This window comes from Dermochelys coriacea, chromosome 6, assembly GCF_009764565.3.
Source record: "Dermochelys coriacea isolate rDerCor1 chromosome 6, rDerCor1.pri.v4, whole genome shotgun sequence".
Taxonomy (NCBI): domain Eukaryota; kingdom Metazoa; phylum Chordata; order Testudines; family Dermochelyidae; genus Dermochelys; species Dermochelys coriacea.
Window position 1 is genome coordinate 88837377 of NC_050073.1, and position 27111 is coordinate 88864487.

At 44.5% G+C, this 27111-nt stretch overlaps 1 protein-coding gene across 2 annotated transcripts in view; it reads left to right on the forward strand.

Moving 5' to 3' along the window:
* The window catches only part of NRXN3 (neurexin 3), a 1462434-nt gene that overhangs the window by 443337 nt on the left and 991986 nt on the right, over positions 1-27111 (forward strand). For both annotated transcript variants that reach the window (XM_043516016.1, XM_043516015.1), the window contains one exon: positions 6507-6668. In XM_043516016.1, the coding sequence (XP_043371951.1) occupies positions 6507-6668 (162 nt within the window). The remainder of the gene's footprint in view (positions 1-6506; positions 6669-27111) is intronic.

Below are 27111 nucleotides of genomic sequence, written 5' to 3' on the forward strand. Positions count from 1 at the left end.
CTTTCTTTCTTTCTTTCTTTCTTTCTTTCTTTTATTATGTCCTTAATTACATTTCAATCGTATCAGTAATATTCTTGTTGCATTTAAATACTGTGGGAACAGAGTGGTTTTTTCCACAGCTGACTGTTTAGTCCCCCACCCTTCGTCGTCTTTATGTTTTGTTAATTGATTTAACCATTGCCATGATGTCATAAGTCTAATTCTTAAAGTGTTTGTTTCTTCCTTTACTTTTTTCTTCTCTCTCTATCTGTGTGTGTGTGTGTGTGTGGTTATTTTAACTTTGTAGCTTGGGAGTTAATTGGCTGGAGTCTTTCCGAATCTCTTTGTTTCTCTGTTCTTTTTTATTTTATTTTTTTTCTGTTCTGTGATCTGTTTTATTGCTTGTGTCTCTGCTGATGAGACTCTTCTGTTGGCTGTGAGGACTGGAAAAATGGAAGGACCAAAAAAGAAAACAAAGAGAAAAACCACAAATGAGCCGCTTTGGAATGGCTTTATCTGATTCTTGTCACTATAACTTTACAACTCTTCCTGTCACTTTTTTAAGCGGACAGCTCTGTCAGGTGATGTCTTCGCTAGTCAGCTAGCCTTAAAATATTGAAAGCTCACTCATGAAATCTAAATGTGTGTATAAATAAATAAGATAAAATTAAATAACATTGCTTTGAAAGCTGGTGAATAGATCAAGTCACTTAGGCCCATCCACTGCATGACAAATGAAGTTTACATTATGAATATAAACTGTTTAGTGTCTTATTGATTGGTAAACACTGTGTAAACAGCTTGCAAACTGAGATTTTAAATCAGTTTACGTATACAGTGTGATCTGTCCATTTGCTTGTTAATGTGAATGTTTACACAAATCCTCATGGTGTTATTCCGGTTTATATAACTTTACTGGCTGAGAAAGCAGCCTTTTTGGAACATTTACACTAGCTAGGATAACAATGTACATGGGATAACAATCCTCTTGCTTCAGGTCATAAACCAGCGAGAGCCTGACATCAGGAAGAATCTTCACCCATTGGTGTGTTAGTTCATAATTGCCCATTATGGGAATATTAGACCTTCTTTTGAAATATCCACTGCTGGAAACAGACTAGAGAGAGTTGTCTAATACATTACGGCAATTGCCATGTTTCTACAATATCCAAGATGCCGTGTTTTTACATATTCAACATGTCTGTATGTAAACTGGAGGATTATATTCAATCAGGCCAAATTCTGTTCTAAATTACATGCGACAGCAGGGTTATCACTGAAGTCAAAATTTGTCTAGTTCTACTATTTCACGTGCAGATATAAATTTAATTTCTTATGCAGTGGATGGGCCTTAATGATCCTATTTCATTAAAATACTCCCATCGGTCCAGTAGAGGGAGATACAGCAACTGTCTGAGGGCTGTCAGTCTGGAATGGTCTGAATATATCACTTTATTTATTGGTTCCATTTTATTTATTTTTAGATGTTTTCAGAATGGATGCTCTCTGAATATCTTTTTCTGGTGTATAGGCCATTTTAGCTAATGGTATTTTTTATTTTTCTGGGAAATCAGTTTTCAACATCAAAGAGCAGCCAGAGCAAAATGCATCCTGGCTGCTTGCCAGAGCTGGTTTAGATCTTGAGGAAGTGGTGATGGGGAGGGTTGGCAGTTGGAATTATAAATGGGACACTCTCTCTTTAAAAAATACCTCTCTAGCAGATATATTTTATTTTCTGAGTACACAGTTGAATACAAATAACACTAGGTCTTTTTGGCATGGTTAGAGCAGCAGCATGTTCTCGTCACTGAAAGAAAACAGGTGAGGCAGCACCTGGCATTTTACATTGTACTCTATACATCCTGTTTTGTCTGTTCACAACATTATTGTTTGGTCCTGAATTCTGAGAGGATCCTGCTTGATTGTCTAGTAGCTAGGATGTTATATCAGGGCTGTTTCATTCTTTTTCAAACCACCAAGGAGACCAAACTCTTAAAAAAAAAAAAAACACAGTGCAGAGGTGATTAAAGGCCCAGTCATGCAAAGTGCTGAGTGCTCTTAATTTCTATTGACTTCTTTGAGGACTCCTAGAATCTGTCTGGACTGCAGAATAAACACAATTCAACAATGGAATGATTTATAATTTATTAATATCTGCCATGAGGGATAGAGACGTATTATCACATTCAAGGTGCAGGGGCCAGAATTGGTTATGGCCGCTATACACCTTCATCATACCATGATCTTGTGCCATAATAAAACAGAGAAGGAGTGCCTTGTGGTAAAAGCATTGGAGTAGGACTTAGGGGATCTGAGTGCTATTCCTGATTTTGCCACCGATTTCCTGGGCATGTCACTTTCTTTCTCTTTCCTTCAGTTTCCCCATCTGTAAAAGATAATACTTACCCATCACATAGGTGGGTTGTGAGTCTTAATTCACTGATATGTATGAAGTGATTTAAGATCTTCTGATGGAAGGTGATATAAAGGACATAGTGTATATTTTTACATGCAATATATCCACAATATATCATCTGCTCTCCATCACCTCCAGAGTATATATGTCCACAGAAGAATAGTATAATATCGTTTTTTAGTATAGAAAAGACAGGTGGAAGAGCCTTTGCTGGTTCTGAACCATTCCCATATTTACAGCCCTGCTAGAGAAAAGGGACACAGAAGAGTTACTCTGGGCACTTAGATTTTATAAGAAACTCCATTGCCTCCTTATTTTTGACTGAAAATATTTACATTGGGGGGAAATACATTTGCCAGAAAGCAAATAAAGTTATTTTTTTCAAATGAGACTTAGGAAAATCCAATAATATAATCCACATCTTAAATTATGCCATTTTTAACATAATTTTTGACCATGTTCCTGGAAATTAAATCAGAATTTCCGACATATGTGGGAGGCTTTGCCCAATACTTTTGGTTACATGGTTTGTAACTAAGGTATGACAATATCAAGTCCTTTGTTTTCTTAGATCAAGTGACTAATGCAGTAGTTAATCTCTTCAGAGAGAGGGACAGACCGTGAACTCAGAATTTCCCTTGAGCTAATGTCAATGTAGAACTTTTTATTTATCTTCTTTCTATTATAGTTAACACAGATCTCTGGTTTTGTCTTTTGGGAAATGTGTAGCAGGGACAGAATTGTAGCTATCTTTCACCAGCACTTTCAGAACATGAATGGGGGGAAGTGCAGTCTAGTGGTCAGAACGGTGACTGTGAGTCAGGATTCCTGGGTTTTATTTGCAGCTCTGTCATTGAGTCACTGTGTGACCTTGGGCAAGTCGCATTCCCTGTCTCTGCCTCAGTTTCCTCATCTGTAAAATGGAGATAATACTGCTCTGTCACACAGGATGATATGAGGCTTCTTTGATGAAGGTTTCAAAGTAGTTTGAGATCCTTGGACAGAAGGCAATAAGTGTAAAGTATTATTATTATTCATTCTCTAAGAATAAATAAAATGGAATTGGGATATAATGACATTGTGTTGCAATTCCACACAATTTCCTCCAAGCAAATCAGTCTCCAAACAAATCAGCCTCCTAAATCAATCCAGGACTCTGAAAAATGTCCTGGAAGTCAGTAGCAGGAGGCAGGACAGCTCCCATTGTGTGCATTTTTGGATCTGTTTTTGCCTGTTTGGATCAGAACGGAGCACTGGATCCTGGACCATGAAGTCTCCACTGGCTGCACTGTGGCATTAACAACTAAGGTGGCCACACTGCAGAGATTCCACGACAGGGGCCTTGGGTTCCTTGGTTTAAACGCCTGTACAAATAACCTACTTGGCTTCCACACGACTCTAGAGGAAATTTAAAAACAATCCCAAGGTTCCGTTAAACCAACTGGGTTTTACTGATAACTCTGTGATCTGGTTCCCCTTACCTTGATTTCATTACCAGCACTTAGTTGGGTAGTGGAGGCCAAGCCTGCAGCCTGATACCATTGTAGAATGGGGCCATCTAGTAATGGAGATGCAGTCTTAGAGACAACAAGAGACATGCTAAATGATGTCAACCTTTTGCCCCTGCCACCTCAAATGTCTGACACAGGCAATTTCTTCATCAGTAAAATGGGTTTAACTCCTGCACCCCAGGTGACCCAGGTGAGCTACAGGTGGACATTGGCAATCCAACCACATGTGTTTTGTATGTCTTTCCTGAGAGTCATGAATTCACCTGTTCTAAAGAAATCTGCAAATAAAGGGACTGGAAGGACAGCCTCAGGGCTTTGGGCTCATCTTCAGCCAACAACTTCCAGGCAAGGGAGATTGTTTCTTGTTTAGGATAATTCCGCAATACTTGAGGGTAGCAGAGTTTAGAGGAGGGGCAGGGAAAGAAGGATGGGGGTGGTTGGGAGGAAATACTTTGCTGGGGTCTCTCTTGAAGGGAGTGGGCGATGTGTGTATCTGTGGGGAGGAAGGGGTTGTTGGTGGGGAATACACCCTGATGGGCTTTTGAAAAGTAAGTATTGCACAATTTTAATTTTAATCCAGTTCTGGATGAGTGGTGCTAAATATATATATGGGTTGGAGGCAGGGAGAGTAGGCAGTTCCCTTCCTCTTTACAATCTAGAAGACATGGTTTCCCATAGAGTCCTGGTCATATTGTCCTCTCTTTCACGCTGTGTGTGTCAGGCGCCCCACGCCTTTTTTTGAAAGACTAACACTAGACCATTCATGCAATGTGTCATTTTTACTAACCAACTAATGTACTAACACCCTAACGACTCATCTTTGCTTTTAGTTATTTTAATTAACAATCCTTCTGTTCACGATTTTTTAATTTCCTTTCTTCCCCCTTTTCCGCAAAGCACTCAGGCATTGGACACGCTATGGTAAACAAACTACATTGTCTGGTAGATATCATTCTTATTGTCTCTTTTTTTGGGTTTGCCGTGTGTTACCTGCCTTTTCCTCCCTTTACTCCCCTTCCCCCCCACCTTTATATTTACTTCCTCTTTTGATTTTCTTTTGATTTCACTGTGAACACCTTTTTTTTTTCTTCTTTATTTTTTAAAATATTTTCTTTAAGAAAAAAACAAAACAACAAAAACAAACACAACTGTTCTGGAAATGGGGTTTGGTAATTTCTTTCATTGGTTTCTTCACTTCCCTTTTTCTTTTTGTTTTTCACTCTGATGGTTTTTTTCTCCTTTGCTTTTTAGTTTAGCTTTCTTTCTTTCTCTCTTTGTTTGCTTGTTTTGCTTTTGACTCTCTGAAGGTTTTTAGCTCAGAACCATTGCAGGGCCTCTAGTTTGTGTGGTGAAGGCTCTCTCTTTCTCTCATCCTTTTGTTGTTGCAATGGCTGTTGTAGGCAAATTGGCCAGAGCTGTCCTCTTTATTTCCACTTCTCCCCATCTCTCTCTCTCTCTCTCTCTAACTTTCCACCTGCCATGGTCGAAAGGAGCTCAGCCGGTTGTTTGTTTCACTACACATTTTGCATGGCATGTCCACGTCTGGTGACTGTCCCTCTCCTATTGGCCTCTATCTTTTTTCCTCCATATCCCCTTCTAACCACTAACAAACCCTTCTAACCTTTAAACAAAATTCACATCACTTTCTCCTTTCCCTCCTCCCCCTCCGTTCCCCCTTCACCCTCCATGTGTTTTGGGGTTTGGGATTTTTGAGGTCTTTGTTTTGTTTTGTTTTGGATTATCTTGTTTTCTGTTTAGTTTTTCATTTTTGATGATTGCATGCAAGTGTGAAATAGATTTTCTCTCTCTCTCTCTTTCTCTCTTTATTTACGGGCTCCAGATCTTATTGGCATGGGCCTGTCAAAGTGTGGAGTGTGCACGCTTTGCATTTTCTCTCTTTCTCTTCTCTGCTCCTCTCACACTTGCTGTGTGTGGTTGATTTTATTTTATTAGTTTTTGTTAATTTCTTCCTTTCATATTATTAGTATGTTGGTTATGATTCAGCCAGCGCTTTTAAAATTTAATTTGTTCCTTTCTTTGATTTTGCGGTGGTGGGTAGTGGGCGTTTGTCTACTTAGGTCCATGGCATGCACATCCATAATGTATTGAAAGTGAGATCCTTTCCCTCCATCCCTCCCCGAATGCATGATTGTCAGTGTGCTGTGAGCAAATAAAAAATAAAATAAAAAAAAACAAAAATATCAACTTTGACTTCAGTAGTGTTTTTTACTAATGACTGAATAACTAACAATAATCATTAATATAAATACTAATTAATCATAAAATCAGCTAAGACGAACAATCTCTTCTGAGGACAGTTCCATTTTCTAGCCTGATTTAGTGGAGAGCCTCTTGACGGATGGAACGCCTGCTTGGCTTGGGAGCACTAAGGTAACAAAACAGGGGTGAATAGAAGCGCTGGAGTGCTTCTGTCGTGGGCAAAGCAGACCAGAAAATGGAACTTGGCTGCACTAAAAAAAACAAACTTCACCAAAACCTTAATAAAAGTGATATAAAACATAGGGGAGGCGACTTGCCCTTCTCAGAACTGTAAGGTCATTGCTGGGAATTTTTTTTTGTCCATTATATCCCTTGAACAGGTGACAATATCTGTGGATGGAATCCTCACTACCACGGGCTATACACAAGAGGATTACACCATGCTGGGTTCAGATGACTTCTTCTATGTAGGAGGGAGCCCAAGTACAGCAGATTTACCTGGATCACCGGTCAGCAACAACTTCATGGGCTGCCTCAAAGAGGTAATTTTCTTCTTTGACAACTGCTTTTTGGTTCTTGTTCTCCCCAAATGTTCTGTTTCCTGCCCTTTGTTACACCCTGAAGGTCTCTCTGAGGTTCTGAATCTTACCCTGACACTGCAACAGCTCTGTGATCACATACACAGACAAACATGGCTGTCAGCCAGAAACAAGGCATTAGCGACAGAACCCCGGATCTTGGGTTCTAAAAACCAGGCCTTTGTTGCTTGAGCTACAGAAAGATTTCCAATAGCTATCTGTGTCACTAAGGCAGTTATTTTCTGTAGGTTGTCAGCCACTTGAGAGCAGTGGTAAACACGTGGACATTGGGATAATATCCAGAAAAATAAGGCAAATGGCCTTCCATTGCTAACTAGCATTTTCTGTGGTGAAAAAAGAAAATCACAATCATCAGAAAATTCAGTGTTGTGTTAAGTGACTAGACTTCACAAAGGAGTAGGACTAGGAGTCGTAACAAAAAAAAAAGAGTAGAGTGACAGTAATAAGAAATACAATGTTACAGGTAAAATAGGAAAAAGAAAAGGAGTACTGGTGGCACCTTAGAGACTAACAAATTTATTAGAGCATAAGCTTTCGTGAGCTACAGCGTAAAATAGGATGACTGGTGCTTTTGTCACTCTTGTGGTGATCATTAAAAAATCATTGTAAAATGCCTTCCTGCTGATGGTTTCTTGACCCTGTGTATCAATGTGCATGTCACTTTGTTGCAGGCTGTCTGCTAAAAGACAGAGGTTTTGAACCAACTGCCCTAGACAGCTTCTTAGAGAGTTCATAATAAGGATTGCCAGTAACCAGGGTCCCTGTACTAATGTGCAATGTGAAGTGTTGTGGGCGGGTTTCTTGTATCCTTGCTGTAGCATGTCTGGCTTTGTTTTCCACAAGAGGTTCCATTGAGCCTTCTGTCTTTGAACATTACAAGTATCAGCAGATCTGATCAAAGAAGAGGCAGTGGTGGGTTTTCTTGCAGAAATCATGTAACTGGCCATGTTAGGTCACATGCTCTTCTGTAATTGCCTAACAACTCTGCCATCTCACAAAAGGGCCACATGCAGTGTCAGACAGGCTATTCTCAAAAAGTTTTATGTTGTCTTAAGTGTGTTGGGCTCTGAATGATGCCCCCTCAAGGTGTTGGAACTGCTGTCTGCCTTAATCTTCTCAATCAGGAGATGTGCATTGGTTGTTGGAAACAGGGATCTGGTCTGGATTAAATCTTATACAGAACATGAAAGTGCCCCTGCTGCATGAGAATGTAATCTGTCTGTGGCAGGCATCACATCTTTGTCTTTACTAGAAAGAGCCTAGGGCCTGATTTTCATAGGTACAGAGCACCATACCTCCAACTGAAGTCAATGGGAGTTACCATTGCTTAACACCTCTGAACATCAGGATTGTAATTTACTTGTGGGTGCTGTAAAGATAACAGTAATAACAGCAGAAGAGTTCTGTAGTGGGGCGGCTGCCCCACTCCAAGGTAAAAGGGATTGAGAGCAGCTGAGGGAGGCTGGTGAGGAGCTGACCACAGGTGTGGCCAGCTCAATTGGGGCCCAGCTGGCCCTGATAAGAGGGCTGGGGGCTATGAGCAGGGAGGAGTCTCTCCAGCCTTGGAGAGAGAAGGCTCTAGGTGCCTGGGAGAAAAGGGTACTTGAAGCACAGCACAGCAGGGCTGGGGAGCGGAGCTCCAGCCTGGAAACTTCCCAGGCTGAGGTCTTGTGCAAGGCCTAAAGAGGTACTGAGGCTGCAGAGGTGTAGTCTGGGGATAGGTAAAGGCAGCTGGTCCAACCCCCTTGCCAATGGTGTGTGGCTATTACAGACTGCAGTTTGCCCCAGTGAGAGGGGGCTCAATGACTGGCATTAGCCACTGAGGCAAGGTAGGTATAGGGGGAGGGGGTTCCCTGGAGAGGGGAAACCCAGTGTGTGCAGTGGGCAGAACCTCAAGAGAAAAGGGCACTGGAGTCCAGGAGAGACACAGGGCCTGAGGCAAGTGAGACACTGGCCAGAAAGAGGCGCTCTGAGGCTGGAAAGAGCTAATTCCCAGATGACCAGCAGGAGGCACCGCACTGGTGAGTCTTCACTGTGCTAAAGTTCACTTTTGAACTTTCGTTCCGGCAGAGGGGGAGGAGAAAGTAATGACAAGAAAATTCCCCAGTAACTTTATTAGTATGTATATAGTTATTTGTGTTTTGGTAGTACACACAATGTGCTACCCATACACACACACACACACATGAAGATAACACCTGTCTCGTTAAGAAGATGAGCAACCTAATGGGGGTGGAAAAGAAAGGAAAAGCAGACAATCAGTACAGAAATGTTTGCAACTCCCATTCTACTAGGTAGGTGACCATATTTCCCAAAGGGAAGGCGGGACGCAATGTGGGGCTAGCATGAGCCATTCACCCTGAGCGGGGGCTGGCCCATTCCCTTCCCCACTTACTCCTCCCCCCTGCACGTGACACTGGTCCAAACCCTGCCCCCTCTTTCCCTGCACACAGGGCTGACCCAAGCTGCTGGGCAGTACCCTGCTTTTCCTCTTGTCCAAGCCCAGCCTGTTCCACACATGGGGCTGGTGTTGCTCCTTACCTGAGACCTGCCTGCTCCACCCCACAGGGCTGGTGTTGCTGCTCACCCACCCATGTATTCCTCCAAGGATGCACACCCCACGTTTTGTGTTGGCAAGAGTGAAAGGGATAAATGTTCACTTTTGCCAAAAAACTCAGGACGGCCGGGACAAGGCTTAAAAAAGGGACTGTCCTGGCCAAAACGGGATGTTTGCTCACCCTACTACTAGGCAGCAATAGCAGATATGTATGAGCAGCCTGGACTTACAGGTTGGGTTGGTTTCGACTTGTAGCCTGTTTAGTGGCAACTTGGTCTAATGGTGAACACAGTAATGCCTCTAGCACTCTTGAAGATGTGTGCACACAAAGTATGTTGCCCTAACTCTAAGGGCATTTCAATATCTGCTGTGTCCTAAGGAGATCAGGAATCAGCCAGAATACAAACAATAAAAATTTCTACAGCAGGGCGTTAAAGGGAAAAACTTATTTGGGAACACATGAGGAAAAGGGAGTCTTCTATAAAATAAGCAGCTTTACCAGTTAACACCTCTCATATTCCCAGCCAGCCATGTGTCATAAACACACAACTGACAGTTGTGAAAGTTGTAAGCAGTGTTGTAGCCATGTTGGCCCCAGGGTATTGGAGAGACTTCTGTTGGTGAGAGAGACAAGCTTTTGAGCTACACAGAGCTCTTCAGGTCTGGGAAAGATACTCCAAGTGTCACAATTAAATACAAGAAGAAAAGGAGTACTTGTGGCACCTTAGAGACTAACAAATTTATTTGAGCATAAGCTTTCGTGAGCTACGCAAAAGCTTATGCTCAAATAAATTTGTTAGTCTCTAAGGTGCCACAAGTACTCCTTTTCTTTTTGCGAATACAGACTACCACGGCTGCTACTCTAAAACCTGTTTAAATACAAGGTGGAATAGATAGTTTAACATAGTTAGCACATATTCTAAGGGACCACTCAATGTGGAGTGGAGAGGTATTAATATAGCTTTGAAACTTTACTATGCAGCAGAAAAATGCAAACCCTAACCCAGCACCCTTTCCCTATTTCCCCTGCCGCACCCCTTGGCCTCGCCCACCATTGACACTAACCATTGTACAGGAAACAGGATGGTGGCCATGCAGGGTGCTCAGCACAAATAGAAGGGGAGGAAAACTGGCATTAGGAGCCAGGAGGCAATGTCCAGCTGCAGGGGCAAGGAGCTGGAGCAGCTACCCTCCCTCACCCAGCAACAGTGGTTGTCTCGCACCCTCGCCTCCTCCCGACCCAGCTTGCAAGGAGAGGGGCTGAGCGAGCTGGAAACGTGCCAGGGGTGGGGGAGGTGCAGCATGGGAATTGCAGAGCACCCCTACCCCGCCCTCCTGGCAGACTGAGCAGAGCAAGCTCTGGGCTCACAGAAATCAGGGGTGGGGCACTGGCACAAGACCCTGCATGCCCTCCCTCTCATTGTCTCTGTTTTTGGCGGGGGGGTAATGCTCTGCCTACCTACCCAAACTATGCCCATGTGTACATTGACTGGTCAGTTTGTAACTCTGGTGTTTGTATCTCTGAGTTTCTATTGTACTTATGCTAAGAAATCTGTTTCACCTTGTATTTAGCTGTGACACTTGGAGTACCTTTTCTGAGACCTGAAGAGCTCTGTGTAGCTCAAAAGCTTGTCTCTCTCACCAACAGAAGTTGGTCCAGTAAAAGATATTACCTCACCCACCATGCCTCTCTACTGTTCTGAAAGTTCTACTTTTCTTCAGATCCAGTGCTGGTAGATAGGTCTGACAGTAAATGGCAACTAATGGCTAAAAAGCAGTCTTAATTAATTGCACAGCTCTAGACCAAATGACACAGCAAGCTGAGTGCATCCTAGAAACACACAGTCTAACATAGACAGCCTGTCTGAAGTTCAGGTTTTCTGAGCTCTGCATAAAGCAAAATCCAGTTCCTAAGCTTTCCTTCCCCACAGGATTCTCCAGAGGCGCTGACTTTCTAATGTGCCAGGGGGTGCTCGAACCCCTGGCTGTACCCTAGGCCCCACCCCCACTCCACCCCTTCCCCCCAAGCCTCCCCACCCTACCTCTTTCTGTCCCCACTACATCCCTGCCCCACCTCTTCCCACCCTGTTCTGCCCCCTCTCTCGAGTGTGCCCCCTCACTCCTCCTTCCCCCCCTCCCAGTACCTCCTGTGCACTCTGAAACAGCTGATCCAAGGTAGGTGGTAAGCACTGCGGGGGAGGGGGAGGAGCTGATGGGGAGGGGCTGCTGGTGGGTGCTCAGCACCCACCTTTTTTTCCCCCAGTGGGTACTTAGCACCCATGGAGTTGGTGCCTATGTGATTCTCTGAACCTAAATAACATTGGGTACCACCAAAGTGCTGATGCGGGGGAGTTAAGGAACAGGGACATGCCGGTCAGGTAGCAGCAGGCAGTCCACTTTGCCTCCCCACAGGAGTGGGAAGGGTGCTCTTTGTTTGAGGAGTGGATTGTTCTCTCTCTGTATACCAGGCAATGCTTCCATGGACTGAAAAAGTGGATCAGAGTCAAGTACAAGGCAGTTTTTGATGTGGAACCCTTCACCAAGCTTTGTTTTCTTTTCTTTCCCTTGCCAAGGGAGAGAGCACTGACTGAAGGGCCTGCAGAAAGACAGTGAGGGGCTGCAGAGAAGAAAGAACTCTTCTTGCTCTGTCCCCCTTCCCCCACACTGCTGAAAGGGAGGAGCAACAGACTACAAAAAAGCAAATGTTTCCCCTTTCAGAGAACACAGTGGCTGGGGCAGAGTGCTCCTTTCCCCTGGATAAGCACCTACAATTCAATACCTCTCTGAGGAGCAAGAAATTCTCAGAGATGCAGGGGGGCTACACCTGATAGTTAGTGTATTGTAAACACCACCCATCAGCCCAGCCAGACTTCATGCTAATCCCTTGTAGGTGTTGCAGCAGAGGTCTCCCTTCCGCTCTCCCTGTGCCCTCCCATGGGCAGCTTATTGAGAGGCTGAATCTCCCAAGGAAACAAGACGACTTAAATGGGAAGTGGGGGTCAGGCACTCTGCATGTGCTCTTAACCTCTAGGGCCTCAGCTAGGTTGCTTCTGCCATATACTCTATTTGTTGTTAGAGCATCTCATCCCCACTTCGGGTCAGATAGCAGATCATGGAGACCATAATGCTGTGTGGGGGTAGAGTGCCTCACTCTCCCTGTCTGTGGCTGGGAAGGGCTTTCACATGGAGCAGTGACTGGTGGTGAGATGAGGGAAGTGCCCACAATGTGGGCAGCAATAGCAGGGCTAGACCTGAGTATGGCCTCTGTGACCCCAGCCCTCAGGTGGGTTGGAAAGAGCCCCGAGGGGGGGAGAGAGTCTCTGCTGAGGAAACTAAGCTGGGATGTCCATGATTAGTGGAGTTAACATGGCCTTTTGCTTGATTTGGTTGAGACAGAACATTTCCCATACTCACCATAGCATCTGGGCTTCTCTCATCCCCTCCTCTAATGGCTGCTGTGGTTCTGACTGGAGGAGTCCCATCAGGTTGTCAGCAGTATCTTCTAAATCATAAACCTAAGTGTTGAACTTAAGTTTTTATTTTTCTATTCAGTTTCACAAGAGCTTAAAGCACCCAAATGTCTACTAAACTATTGTTACTGACTTCTATAAACTACCCATCACTGTAGTAGAGCAACTGACATTGGAATGCGGGAGCAGGCGTGCAAAAGAAAAACAACTTCTTAAATTGAAAATAAAAGCAAATATGCAAACAAAGTGTGCATATGCATCAAATATGTAAATTGAGGTATTGCATTATTTGCATAAAATCAAACTTTCTGGATTTTTCAGGCTTAACAGATATGAGTGAGTCTTCAAGTGGTGTTATCAGAAGGAGAGGGTAGTGACCTTACAGATCAGTTCAAAGGGAATGTTCCAGACATAAGAAGTTTTGTGGAAGAAGGTACAGAGGCAGATGTGGAAGAACTGGACAAAACTGGCCATACTGGCAGAATGGAGGGTGCAGTGGGGTTGATGTAATAAGAGATGATGAATAGACAAGTAGGGAGAAGAAGAACTGTGAAGGGCCCTGAAGTTGAGGAAAAGAAGCTTGAACTTTATATGGTGGAAAAAAAGAGAGCCATTGGTGGCATTCAAAGAGGATGTGATATGGTCAGAAGAGGAAGGGCAAGGAAGATGATGGAAACAGCCATGTTTTGAACAGATTGGAAAGGCATGAGGTGGACATCAGGAAGGCTGGAGGAGGAGACTGCAATAATCAAAACGGAAGATGAAGAGAGCCTGGGTGAGAATTTTAGTCATGGTGGCACAAAGGAAAGGTTGGATTTTAAATTTTCTTACTCTAATGTCTTATAACCAGGGAAGGGAAAAGAGTGGAAGACTCTGTGGATTCCATTAGGGATCCTTCATGCAGATCTAATTTACTTGGGGAGGTAGGGGGGTGCATATATACTAGATAGCTGGTTGACAATGGAAAACACAATTTCATGAACTCTAACTTTGTTTCCATCAAAATTCTATCAAAAAGCTGAATTTTGGAAAATTTTGATTAGCTCTAACACATTTGATAGAAACAGTCACATTTAGATATGGGTAGGATGTTGTGGAGTAAGGGAGAAATATTTTGCAGAGGCAAAAATACTTCCAGGCTGCACTAGTCATACTGTACCTCTTCTGGCTGTGATGGGATGTATCTGTGGAATATGACTGAGAAAGACTCAAAGGAACTCAGCACACCTCTCTCTGTTATCTAGCCACTAGGAGCCAGATTTTTAAGATGCTGTGCATGTGCATAGTTTTTGTGTTCATAGCCAGGATGCTGCATGCAAGTCGGCCCTGTGCCTGCAAAAAGACTTATTTGTATTAGTGAGGGCATGGCTTCTGTTTGAGTTGTACTTTTCTGGGCAGAGTATGGGTTGAGGAGGAAGAAAAATAGAAAGAGAAGGCCTGAAGACATTGGTGTAAAGAGAAGGCTGGGAGTTGGTGGGTGGGGAGAAGGACAGAAGGAGAAGACCTAGGGCAGGGGTGGCCAACCTGAGCCTGAGAAGGAGCCAGAATTTACCAACGTACATTGCCAAAGAGCCACGGTAATACGTCAGCAGCCCCCCATCAGCTCCCCCTGCTCCCTGTGCCTCCCACCCACCAGCAGCCCCACCGATCAGTACCTCCCGATCAGCTGTTTCATGGCATGCAGGAGGCTCCGGGGGCGGGGAGGAGCGAGGGCATGGCAGGCTCGGGGGGGTGGGGGTAGGGTGGGAAGGGGAGGCAGGGCCTGTGGCAGATCCAGGGGTTGAGCAGTGAGCACCCCCAGCACATTGGAAAGTTGGCACCTGTAGCTCCAGCCCTGGAGTCGGTGCTTATACAAGGAGCTGCATATTAACTTCTGAAGAGCTGCATGTGGCTCCAGAGCCACAGGTTGGCCACCCCTGGCCTAGGGACAGAAGAAGTCAGTCTGAAGATGAAGAGGACAAAGGGAGAATGTTGCTTGGATCATGGATGCTATCCACAGCAGGAAAGTCAGGCAGCTGGAAAGCATGTGGGAGCCCAAGTCCCAGAGCAGCAATTTAACAGCACCCCAAGAATCCACAAGTGGAGATGAGACAGAATTCCTTAGCTGGTGAAATTTCATTTGCGCTCTCCGGAGGTGCTTAGGACATGAATAGCATTAATTGCACATTGGTCTGACACCGCTGCTCTGTTGCATCTGGTTTGGTCTGTTTGTTTGTTTTTGTAATTGATTTTAAATGTAAGTGAGTTTAATGCTCAAAAAAGAAAGCGAGGGGCTAACAGTACTGGACAGAGGCAGGCATAGCATGGGCACAAGATGTGTATGATTCCTCATCCTAGAGACATGCCTCTTTCTTAATTTGTTATATCCCTTGTTGTTGTCCAGAAAGGAACACAGCCCTGATGCTTCTAATCTGTGAGCTGCAGCTCTTCCTGTTGTTCTGAGTCCTGGGCCCCACATAAAACTCTGCCGAAGCACCTCAATCTTGACCTGCAGCGCGGTTTGCTATTCCAGTTCTGGGCCACCCTTGACGGTTCTACTTATGCACCTTATGACTGTATGCTTTGTGAAGCTGGCACTGTGTCGTCTGCTGTGTTTGTACAGCACTCAGCACAATGAGGCTTCAATCCTGATTGGGACCTTCTGGATACTGTGGCTATAGGAATAGTTTAATATTAATAATAAATTGACCTTTAGTACATAAGGCAGAAATCTGCCAACTGTTTGGGCAAGAGAAGGTGTGGAGATAATTGGTAAGGAGAACTGAAAGGATTTCCAGAAGGGGTGGCTTTGAAGGAGAAGGTGATGGTGGTTCTGGTGGAAAGATGGGAGCAGATCGAGGGACGTGATCGTTCCCCTCTATTCGACACTGGTGAGGCCTCATCTGGAGTACTGTGTCCAGTTTTGGGCCCCACACTACAGGAAGGATGTGGATAAATTGGAAAGAGTACAACGAAGGGCAACAAAAATGATTAGGGGTCTAGAGCACATGACTTATGAGGAGAGGCTGAGGGAGCTGGGATTGTTTAGTCTGCAGAAGAGAAGAATGAGGGGGGATTTGATAGCTGCTTTCAACTACCTGAAAGGGGGTTTCAAAGAGGATGGCTCTAGACTGTTCTCAATGGTAGCAGATGACAGAACGAGGAGTAATGGTCTCAAGTTGCAATGGGGGAGGTTTAGATTGGATATTAGGAAAAACTTTTTCACTAAGAGGGTGGTGAAACACTGGAATGCGTTACCTAGGGAGGTGGTAGAATCTCCTTCCTTAGAGGTTTTTAAGGTCAGGCTTGACAAAGCCCTGGCTGGGATGATTTAACTGGGACTTGGTCCTGCTTTGAGCAGGGGGTTGGACTAGATGACCTTCTGGGGTCCCTTCCAACCCTGATATTCTATGATTCTATGGGGTCGGACATAATTGTTAAGAGTTGTTATCCATGGGAGAAGAACAGAGGGGCTGAGGTGAGCTCTGTTACTGGCATCTAAGGAGATGAAGCATGTGGGGAGAGAAGCATCACATGCTAAAATAACGCAATTCTGAGGTGTGGGGTTTTTTTTTTTTTTGTGAGGATATAGGAAAAGAAAATGATGTGTCTGAAGCCACATAAGTGACTCGGAGGTGGGGCCAGCATTAGAGCTCGGAAATTTCTGGCTTCCAGTCACACTACATCTGTATCTGTCTGATCTTGTTCCTCTTTATTATCCTTCCTGTTGGGCTGCTTCTCTTTACCCTCCTCACTTCTCAAGCTCTAACAAATTGACTTTTTTTACTGGAATGGGAACATCCAGGTGAAAGTATTGTTTCAGGAAATGCCAACTGAAAATGTCTGAGCCAGCCTGACATAAGTCTCTCTGGAACTGATGATTTTGGAGAATGTTTGCGGAGCATCTGTGAAATTCCTTTCTCTGTGCTGGTGCTCAATGACAGAGCAGATGGTAATACTACTTTTGCATCCAAAGTCTGAGGGCTCTGAGTGGGACACATGGAAACCCTTTATCCTGGAGCACCTGCATTTAAAGCCTAATGAATAATAATTATTTAGCTCATCCATAGGGCTCTTCATCGGTAAAGCTCAAAGTCTGGGATTTTCAAAGAAGCCTAAGAGTATTAGCAGTGATATGACTTGGCAAGGTCACATAAGAGGTCAGTGGCAGAGCCAGGAATAGAATACAGGACTCCTGCTCCAGGTCCCTACACACTGGGACTTACTGCTTCCCCACAGGCAGGACCTGTAACACCAATAATATGGAAGATGACTATGCAGTACATCAAGGTATATCTTCCTTTTGAATGATGGTAGCTGTTTCTGAAAGTCCCTACCCCTGACATCTCTGTCTCATTCCTGCCATCTTGAGAGGGTGAAAGACAGACATCAGAAAGCATAGGTGCAGGAATTAAGGGTACCAGCCTTATGCTTTGCTGCCTGCCCTGCACCCAGCTCTGCTGCCACCCTGCTCCTGGGGTCCCGGCTGCCAGCCCTGACCCAGGGGTCCCGGCTGCCAGCCGTCTCCCAGGATTTGCTGATGCCCCGTGCCTGGGGCTTTGCTCCCGGCCTCAGCTGGAGGTGGTGGATGGGGTAAAGGGGCTGGCTTTCAGCACCTCCACTATTAAAAGTGTTCCAGCGCCACTGTCAGAAAGTGTCACACTGGGTGGGTGTGGATTACATCCACCATGCATTTTAACTGACCAGAGGAGGCACTATTGACTGGTGTAAAATGCCTTCTTCTCTCCTCTTTTTGGGGATAAGTGAGCTTCCCTGCTTGGTAAACCATCTCCTTTCCCATACTCCAGCATATACAAACTCCATCACATCATTCCCATCCTCCAGTAAGAATTAATTTCAGGGCCAGTTCAAAATTGCTATTTAAAACCCCTCACGAATTCATCCTCAACAACTTTGTCTATCTGTACTTTCCTCCTTGCTCTCTTCACTGTTCTAGCACCACCTGTCTCTCTGTTGCTCCCTACCGTACAGCACCCAAATTGGCTTTTGAAAAAGATTAAAACTGATCTATTTTTTACTGAATAACCAATATTTTTACTGAAGTTTTTTATTTTAATTTTTCCAACAAAAAAATAAACCAAACTGAGAAATTTTCTACAAAAAGTTTTAGTCTTGGTTGAAAAGCAGTTTTTTCATTTTTTTTAACAGTCCTATACAAAGCTTTAGATTCTTCTTTGAGTGATGTCCATGTGGGTGCTCCCTATAGTGATGTCCCTATATGTGTGGCAGCACCCTCTGCACCTGGGATCAGAGATGTTCATCAGCAGTGCCCGTCAGACCACACATGCGCACCTCCACCCTCTCACGCTGTGAGTGGGACGTATGTATAGTGCTGTGCAGTCCAACCGCCCCCGGTTCCTTCTCTACCACCTTTGGTCTGAGACAGAATCTGATTTCTCCTGTTCCCTCAGTAGTTAGTGCTTTACCTGTTAGTTGTAGTGTAGTTAATATTATCTTCTTCTCCTTTTCTTCTATTCTAAAAAAACAAACAAACCCCCCCCCAGTTTTTGATTTTGCTTTACCATTACAGTTATTTCATAGCTTAAGTTTCACTTTCCTTGCTTCTTACCCTTCCTAACCAGGAAGGCTTTTTCCTTCACCTTATGCCTGGATCCCCCCAGATTTAAGAGGCGCATCTCTTGCGGGGCCACCTTCCCAGTAACGGATGGCCACCCTCAGGATATTTCCTGTCTGGGAGAGGGACATGTCCCACAAAAGTGTTCCCACTGCCATGGCCTGACGTCCAGAGCCAGAAAAGACTGGGGCATTCACTTAAAACTTCTCACAGAGAAATCGTTGCGACCTGCATCAGATCCAGGCCCAGCTCTTCCCCTGTGAGGCCCTCACATTCTGCCAGGTCATCTATTGATTCTCACTCCCCTTGTCCCTCAAAGAGAAAGTCATCCCTTTCTTGCTCAGATGAGAAGAAACTGGCTCCATCCTCACAGCCCACCAGAACACCATCCCCTGCAAGGTCATTTGTCTCAGCAGCATCTGACAGGGGACATAGCTCCAGGGCCTGTCCAAGTACTGGAATGAAGAAATGCTCTAAAGACCCTAACTGGGCAGACCTTCAGCCCTCCACACTCTCTCTCAACTCTGGAGATTGAGACAAGCTGATTTCAGGAGCTACAACACTTGCAAAACTGGTGGTACTGAGCAAGCTCTTGGCACATCAAAACCATTAGCACCGACCAAGACTTTGGCGCCATGTACTGACACTTTAGGAGACTATATCCCTCCTTTGGCACCAAGTTGTACGTCGGCACTGATGATGCTTTTCCTCCTTCCACAAGACTTTTGATACCCTAAACACCTGCTGATATCAGACACTGCTAAGTCACCTCTCCTTTGTGGTGACCTCCCCCCAGTTGTAACCTCCTCTCCACACTCTCAACACTCCTCCCTTTCTCCCCTGAGAATGGCACCTCCCTTTCCCAGTGATGAGGAGGAAGAAGAGGAGGAGGGCTCCATCACTCCCTTGACTGTCAGATAAATCCCACCTACTCATCCTCATTATGCACGATGTACATCTGAGCCACAATCTTGGTGTGGACCACCATGGATGCAACCACATGTTCTACTCCCTCCACACTGGCCATATTTGGACCTGGGGCCATGTACAGGGCACAATCCGAGAAACCTTCCAGGGAGCAAAGCCAGAGATCTACATCAGTCTGTTGCCCTCCAGAGGCTGAACCCCCCCCCCCCCCGCCGATACTGACTGAGGTGGAATAACAGGAGGAGGAAGCTCCACCAATGTTACATTTTTTTCCCCTCCTCATCCCCTGATGAAGCTATCATGCCTCCACCCCCTACATCTGCCAATGACTCCAGACACTTTCAAGATTTATTCTGTAGGATTGCAGACTCCCTGAAGATTCCTTTGGAGGAAGTCAAGGACCAGCAGCATAAGCTGCTTGATATCCTCCACACATCCTCTTCCTCCAAGATTGTACTACCAATCAATGAGGTTCTTTTCGAGCCAGTGAAAGTGCTCTGGCAGACCCCGGCATCCATCCCTCCAACTTGAAAATATGCTGACAAAAATACTATGTTCCCGCGAAAGATGCAGAATTTCTATTCTCACACCCTCCCCCAAATTCTCTGGTGGTCAATGCATTGCAAGAGAGAGACCGTCAATACCAATCCTGTTCTAGCCATCCATACAGAGATTGAAAATGCCTAGACTTATTTGGATGCAAGGCATATTCATCAGTCACACTCCATCTTTGAGATTTGTGTCCCTATGGGTGCTCCACTACCCTCTCTCTTCCCTTCTGCTTCAGAGAGAAGGAACTGGGGGCAGTTGGACCTCATAGTGCTATATATGTCCTGTTCACAGCATAAGAGGGGGAGGTACACGTGTGTGGTCCAACAGGCACTGGTGATGAAGTTCTCCGATCTCAGGTGCAGGGGGCTCTGCTGTACCTACAGGAGAGCACCCTCAGGGACATGCATCTTGAAGAATATCAGTTACTGCACAGGACGAGTAACCTCATCTGGAAACATTTGTTCTAATCTCAGCTCTGCCAAGGAACAGCACTATGACCCTAAGCAAGTCACTTAACTTGCCCTGCCACAGTTTCTCCATTTGTAAATTGCTTTCAGATATAAAGTGCCATAATAATATTAGGACCAGATGTTTAAAAAGGTTTTTTGGTGTCTAAAGATGCAGATAGGAACCTACTTAGATTTTCAAATCACCTCTCCTGGAAGTTAGGTGCCTAACCTGCTGAGATCCTCTTGAAAGTCCCACTAAGCATCTGTCTGCATCTTTAGGCATCTAAATACCTTTATACAAGCTGGCCCTAAGTGTTGTTCTGAGGGTTTGCATATGCAAGGATGAATATGGTATACATGCATAGAGAGATGTTTTATGTATCTAGTTGGGTCTGAATGAGTTTCTGAAACAAGAACGTGGAGGGTGGGTGGTGACAGTAACACATACCATTATAAATGACAGAGGTTTGAAATGTAGTCTATTTAGCATCCTGCTGTTCTCCTCTATGAACAAATCTGGCAATAGTGTGCATATTTGTTTCACTCCTATGGTCATCCTGAATCATTCTGTGATCTTCTTGTCTGCTCTATCCACACTCCTCGAATTGCTGTAAATGTCTTATCACAGGTTTCAGAGTAGCAGCCGTGTTAGTCTGTATTCTCAAAAAGAAAAGGAGTACTTGTGGCACCTTAGAGACTAACAAATTTATTAGAGCATAAGCTTTCGTGAGCTACAGCTCACTTCATCGGATGCATTTGGTGGAAAAAAAAAAACTTTTTTTTTCCACCAAATGCATCCGATGAAGTGAGCTGTAGCTCACGAAAGCTTATGCTCTAATAAATTTGTTAGTCTCTAAGGTGCCACAAGTACTCCTTTTCTTTTTGTAAATGTCTTGTATCTGCTTGATTAGTTTCTTGGGTTTGCCATACAGTGTCAAGACTTGCAATAACCCTTCCTGCCAAATGCTGTCAAAAGCCAGTTTGAGGTCTATAAAATTGTTATAACAGATTCAGTTGTGTTCTGTGCACTTCTCTGATATCTATATTTGTTCATCTTGGGACTGGAAGCAGTAATGGCTGTAGCACTGAGAGATGAAACAAGAGGAGTTATCTTATGTGGGGAAACAGTGAATAACCGTAGATTGCTAGACAATATTGACCACATAGCATTGACCAGGGAAGATTTACAGACAATAACTGACAAGGTAGACCAGGAAAGCAGCAAATTCAAACCGAAGATCAGTGTGAAAGCAAAAACTATGGCAAATGGAAGACAAGAGGAGGCGGTAAAGATGAAAGTTGGAGGCAAATAATTAGAACAAGTGGAAATGTGCATATCTTGGAAGAATAATATTGAGAAATGGGAATTGTGAGGATGACAAAAGAAGAATTAGAGTAGCTGCTACTGCTTTTGGAAAACTCTGAAAGATCTGGAAGGCTAAAGACATTTCAATATAAACAAAAATCAGCATATGAGACAATTGTCATGCAGATACTACTGTACAGGTCTGAATGCTCAAGTACAAGGAAAGCTGACAATGGAAGATTTGGGACTGGACATAGACAGCCTGGCCTAACAGTCACACTGGGACTGGTGTCCATAAGTCAAGGACAGCCACGAGGAGGTAGTCGGCAAGCAGGAAGCAGAATAATCACTACAGCTGGGATCAATAAGCAAAAGTCAGTGTCGGAGAACAGTGGTAGTACCAGGATGAAATAAAGAGGCAAGGGTCAGAGTCGGAGACTGAAGATCAGAAAGCAAGGTGTAGTCTGAAGTCATGGCAGGCCAGGAGTCTGTGTAATTTCCCAGGCAACTTTCTGAGGCACCATCCAGGTTAAATAGTGTGCATGGGCCAATCAGAGGGCTGCAGGGGTCTTTCACTCAACTCTTTGGTCGGTACTTCCTGTAACACCTAATCTCCACAGCGCTCCTAGGAGCTAGTTTTACATTGTCTCTCAGTGGCACTGTGGGACTGTCAGCTGTCCCTGGCTCTGCAGCTCTGTGTTCTAGTCCTGTAGTTCCTTTGTAGACCTTACCTCCAGAAATGAAGTGATTGAGAGACATACTCAGAATTTAAAACTGCAGAAAATAAAAAATGAAGAGATAAGAAAACAGGACAAGAAATAACACTGTTACAGAAGATTCCAGTAAGACAGTTGTCATTGTTTAGACGTGTCAAGAATGGACCTGAAAAGGATACCGTATGTGGCAATACATACCAGAGAGCAAGGAACTAGAAATAAAGGAAAACAGGATACATTGGATACACACAGTAAAGAATGACATAGAACAAAAAGGATGAACAGAGTCCCAAAGCTGATATGATAGAAAGTGTTAGACTTTTTTTGGTCCTATTGTCACTGCTGAGCTGATGGGTGGGAATCAAAGAAGTAGTTCACCTGTTTGGGAAGTTGGGATTGCTGCTAGACTCAGACCAGACTGTGCCACTTAGATGTCAAGGTTATTCTCTTGGTCTTGCGCTTTTTGCCCACCCTGCCATTCTGGAGAGAACAGGAAGTCAAGGGTGAGCTTTTTCCATGGTGGGATATTTACTGGTGCTCCCTATGACTGCCAGATCTCAGGCTCAAGCACTGTTTTAAGAATACAGCTAGTCTCTCTCACAGGAGTCAGGAGAATATGGTGTGTGTAATATTCCTCTAGCATCCAAGAGCTTCAGAATAGCTGCACACAGAAGCAGCCTTCAAGAACAGGCCACCCTTTCTCTCCATCTTTGATGGAACAGAATTGTCTACACATGGTGTAGGGATCTAGATGGCTCCTCCTTCTAGCTCGTGTGCAAGGGAACCTAAGTACTGTCTTGTTGTATCCTCCCACAGAGGCAGAAGAATGCCCAGTCTTTCCAGAGCTTCCTGACTAGTGTTTGCTTTCAGGTAAATAAAATTGGGGATGCAGCAGTTTGTCCAGCCATGAGGCCAACAGGCTTATCGTGTGAGCTAATGTTCACAAACCACAAAGAGTGGATCCTTGTGCCATTTTCCTGGGTATGGGAGCCTCCTATGGATTTGAATCCTGGGGCTCTAAGAATCCTGCCTTAATCTACTATTCCATGCAATTGGCAGCAAGAGCATCGGATATGGACTCCTCCTTCCTCCAGCATGAAATACAGTGGGACTCCCACTCCTGGTGTGCATCTGCACCTCAGAGACATGCAGTACGTGCTGATTTTAAGGAAATGAGAACTTGTCCAACTGTGGATACATGTTCTCCTACCAGGATCCAAAGCCTGTACTAACACTGGCATGTTTTAGAAACTTTAAAGGCGAACAGAGAATATAGCCTATGCTTTGGGGTTATAGGAGCATTGTTTTTAGTTCAGATCAGAAGGCAGGGGGATATATAGCAACAATACCCTAGACGTCTTGATGCACGTAGATGCTCAAATCCTGCTCTTTTCAAAGGATAAAGAAATTAAATCCAGATACTGAATAATGATGGATGCACATTGGAAAGTTCTAAGCTAACAATGCAGGAATGGCAGAACTTATGGAAGTTGCCAGGGGAAAGATTCCACCATATCTTACCCTTATCCACCCATGTGTGCACGAAGCTCAGCTGAACCTAATGCCCTCTGCTCTTAATTCCTCCTCCTCAGAGCAGCTTTTAAGAGCCCTCTGCTGACAGCTAATGAAGAAAAAAGAAAAGGAGTACTTGTGGCACCTTAGAGGCTAACAAATTTATTAGAGCATAAGCTTTCGTGAGCTACAGCTCACTTCATTGGATGCATTTGGTGGAAAAAACAGAGGCCCTCTGTATTTTCCACCAAATGCATCCGATGAAGTGAGCTGTAGCTCACGAAAGCTTATGCTCTAATAAATTGTTAGCCTCTAAGGTGCCACAAGTACTCCTTTTCTTTTTGCGAATACAGACTAACACGGCTGCTACTCTGAAACCTAATGAAGAAAGTAAGCGTTCTCCTTTCTGACTCTTTGCTTGGGTTGAGTTCTTAGTTCCTAAGTTCAAGTGAGTATACCATTAAAGGAAATAATGGCAGGGGAATAAGAGAAATGGACTGAAATGGGCTTAAAAAAAATCTAGGCCAAAAGTGAGGAAACTCCCAGTAATGAGGGGGGATCGGTAGGCTACAGGATTGTCTCCCAAAGAAGTGGGGAGACGCTGTTTGCAGTACGTACATGAGTATAAACCAAAACTTCCAGGAAAAAAATAGACCCAGGTATGTTCAGTAGCCACTATAGGGCTTGGGGTACATAGGAAAGAGGCCTACCTGGGGTGCCAACATCCTAATATGGGAAGGAGAGCTACACTTACTCCTATGGCATGCAGAGCCCAGAAGCTCAGCATTCAGAGTACTGGTGAAGTGGAGCATGCAGAGTTTAATATTTCCTCTGATCCTGTGACATAGTGTATGGGTACCAGATAGAGCTCTACAGTGATTAGGGAGTTCCTCTCCTTCATGTACTTGGCTAGCTGCCCTAGCCTGTGGGGATTAAAGGGTCATTAGTGTTTTGGCATAGGGACCCATCTCTTAGAAAACTTTCCTTTGAAGGTTACCCCTAGGTGAAGCTGATCACCTCTTTCTAGCTACCTTTGGAAATATCTGTAGACATATACCAGAGGAAGGTCATTGTTAGAATTTTTTTCTTGATGTTGAGTTTAAAATGCCCCTTGTATAATTTCATACCAATTTATTCTCAGGATCACAGGGAGTTTCTTTACCTTCTTGATCATTTTTCTTTCTTTTGTCTGATTTCTCTCCAGTTTGGTGATATAATTTTGATACTGGGGCATAGGACTGAACACCGTATTCTTGGTGTGATTTCACCTCAGCCATACATACTGAATAGGAAAGGAGGGTTTCTTCTATGGCTGTTGATGCAGTGCCTCTTAGCATGCATTTCAAATCATTTTGTTTGGCTACCACATTGCATCACAATCTTGCCTCTAATTTCTTTCCTACTCTAATTCCTGGCTCTCTTTTGTCATTGCTACTTTCCAGGTCTCTCTCCCACTGAATATCTGTGGTTTGGATATTCTGTCCCCCAAATTGAATTAGTTGTGTTTACTCATGTCAAATCTCTCTGTTCATATCTCTAGGTCCCTTGGTATTATTCATCTGTTCTTTTGGAGATTGTAGCACATCTTAAAGTAGTATCACTCCAGATCTTTGTGGAGAATCTGCCTTGGAAACTGCAATATTATTGTGATTACATCTTTGTATTACTGTAGCACCCAGAAGCCCCAGTCAGATTGTGCTGGGCACTGTGCAGACGTATGCGAAGATATGGCTCCTGCCCAGAAGAGCTTATATCTGGACTTTGCACCCTTTGAGCTGGAACCCCCCCCATGAAAAGTAACTCTGGGAGATTAGTATTGTAATTAATTCATGGGGTCCTAGGAATTTCATGAGTGTAACTGTACTGCATATCATAGCCACTGGGGACTTCAGAGGGGGGAAAACTCAGATTCTCCTGCTTTGCATACACAGGTCTTTAGCGCTTAAGCTGAAGGAGAGCCTCAGTTAGCTGTTAGCAACATGGGGTCTGACACACAATTGAGCAGTCATACCTCCATCCAGTAGAGGGCAGTGATAGTATGGTAGCCTATGGGCAAAGCAGCAGTGGATGGGGTCCTTTTTCCTGCCAAAGTCACAAGCTGGCGTAGCATCTCTAGGGAGATTGGGGAGCATGGTACTGGTGACTATAGCATCGCTACACCCTTAGACAAGGTGCAACATTCATGTGCCTATGATCATACTCCCTCCGTGCTCTGACACTCTCCCAGTCAGCCCTCAAGGTTCTGGCACAGCTCTAGTACCCCACTTGCTGCTAGGAAGCTCTGAGCCTGCTTTCCAGCAGCACAGCACTTGGTCCCAGCAGCACCCCCTCACTGTAGTAATGCTAGAAAGGAGAAGGGGAGAGAACTGCAGGAATTAGGGTAGAGGTGGGAAAGAAGACTGGCATTTAAAATGGGGCTTGAGGATGGCATAATTGAGCCCATTAAAACCATGCCTCCCTTTTTGATTATTAGCCATTTTAATTGGAATGGGTTGCATCCAGAGCGAGTCTCCGAACAGATGATTAATGGTTTAATCACTAATAACTTTGTTTTATAGAACCTGCTAGGAGTCAGCATCTGGTGAGCCAAGCCTATTTTAAAGCTGTGTTAATTCTGTTAATTGCTCTACGTTTATTTGGATTGCTGGCACCTGCGGGCTTTGGGATAATTGGGCGGGGGGGGGTATATTCTCTCACTGAGGAAAATAGAGAGGACCATTTCCTCAGCTTGAAATGCTAACCTTGGCAGAATATCCTGGCTGGAGCACTCGTCCTTGAGATTCCCACTTTCACCACAGCTGAAGGCAGTGAGATGCCAGCCGGAGATAGTATGCTGCCTTGGCTGGGACGGGAGTGAAGCAGACATCCTGCTTTTGCATGCACTCCCCATCATCAGGCAGCAGTAGCAGCAGGGAATGGAGGGAGTGATTTTAAAAGGTTGATCAGGTCTGCCCTGTTCTGCTACACTTCTCAGCTGGCTGCCAATGTTCATTTTCCACTCTGAGAAATGCTTTGGTAGGTTTCAAGCCTAGAACTCAGCAATGTGTTCAGCAGATGTGGGGGAAAATTTGCTGCTCATTTTTGAACTTTGATCAGGGTAAATCTTCCAGAGTGGGGAAAGAGAATGTGTGGTGACTAAAGTTCCCTGTGAAATGCATGGGAATGTTTAGATTTCCAGTGAGATCTTTTGGTGTAATATGGAGAAATCTTGAGGTTTTATGCTGGCCTGGACAAAGCCCTGGAGAGCACACTGTAGGGAACAATCCTGACCCTAGGGCCTGAGTAGGAAGTTGAAGCTCTTTTTCATCTCTGGTTTCTGTGC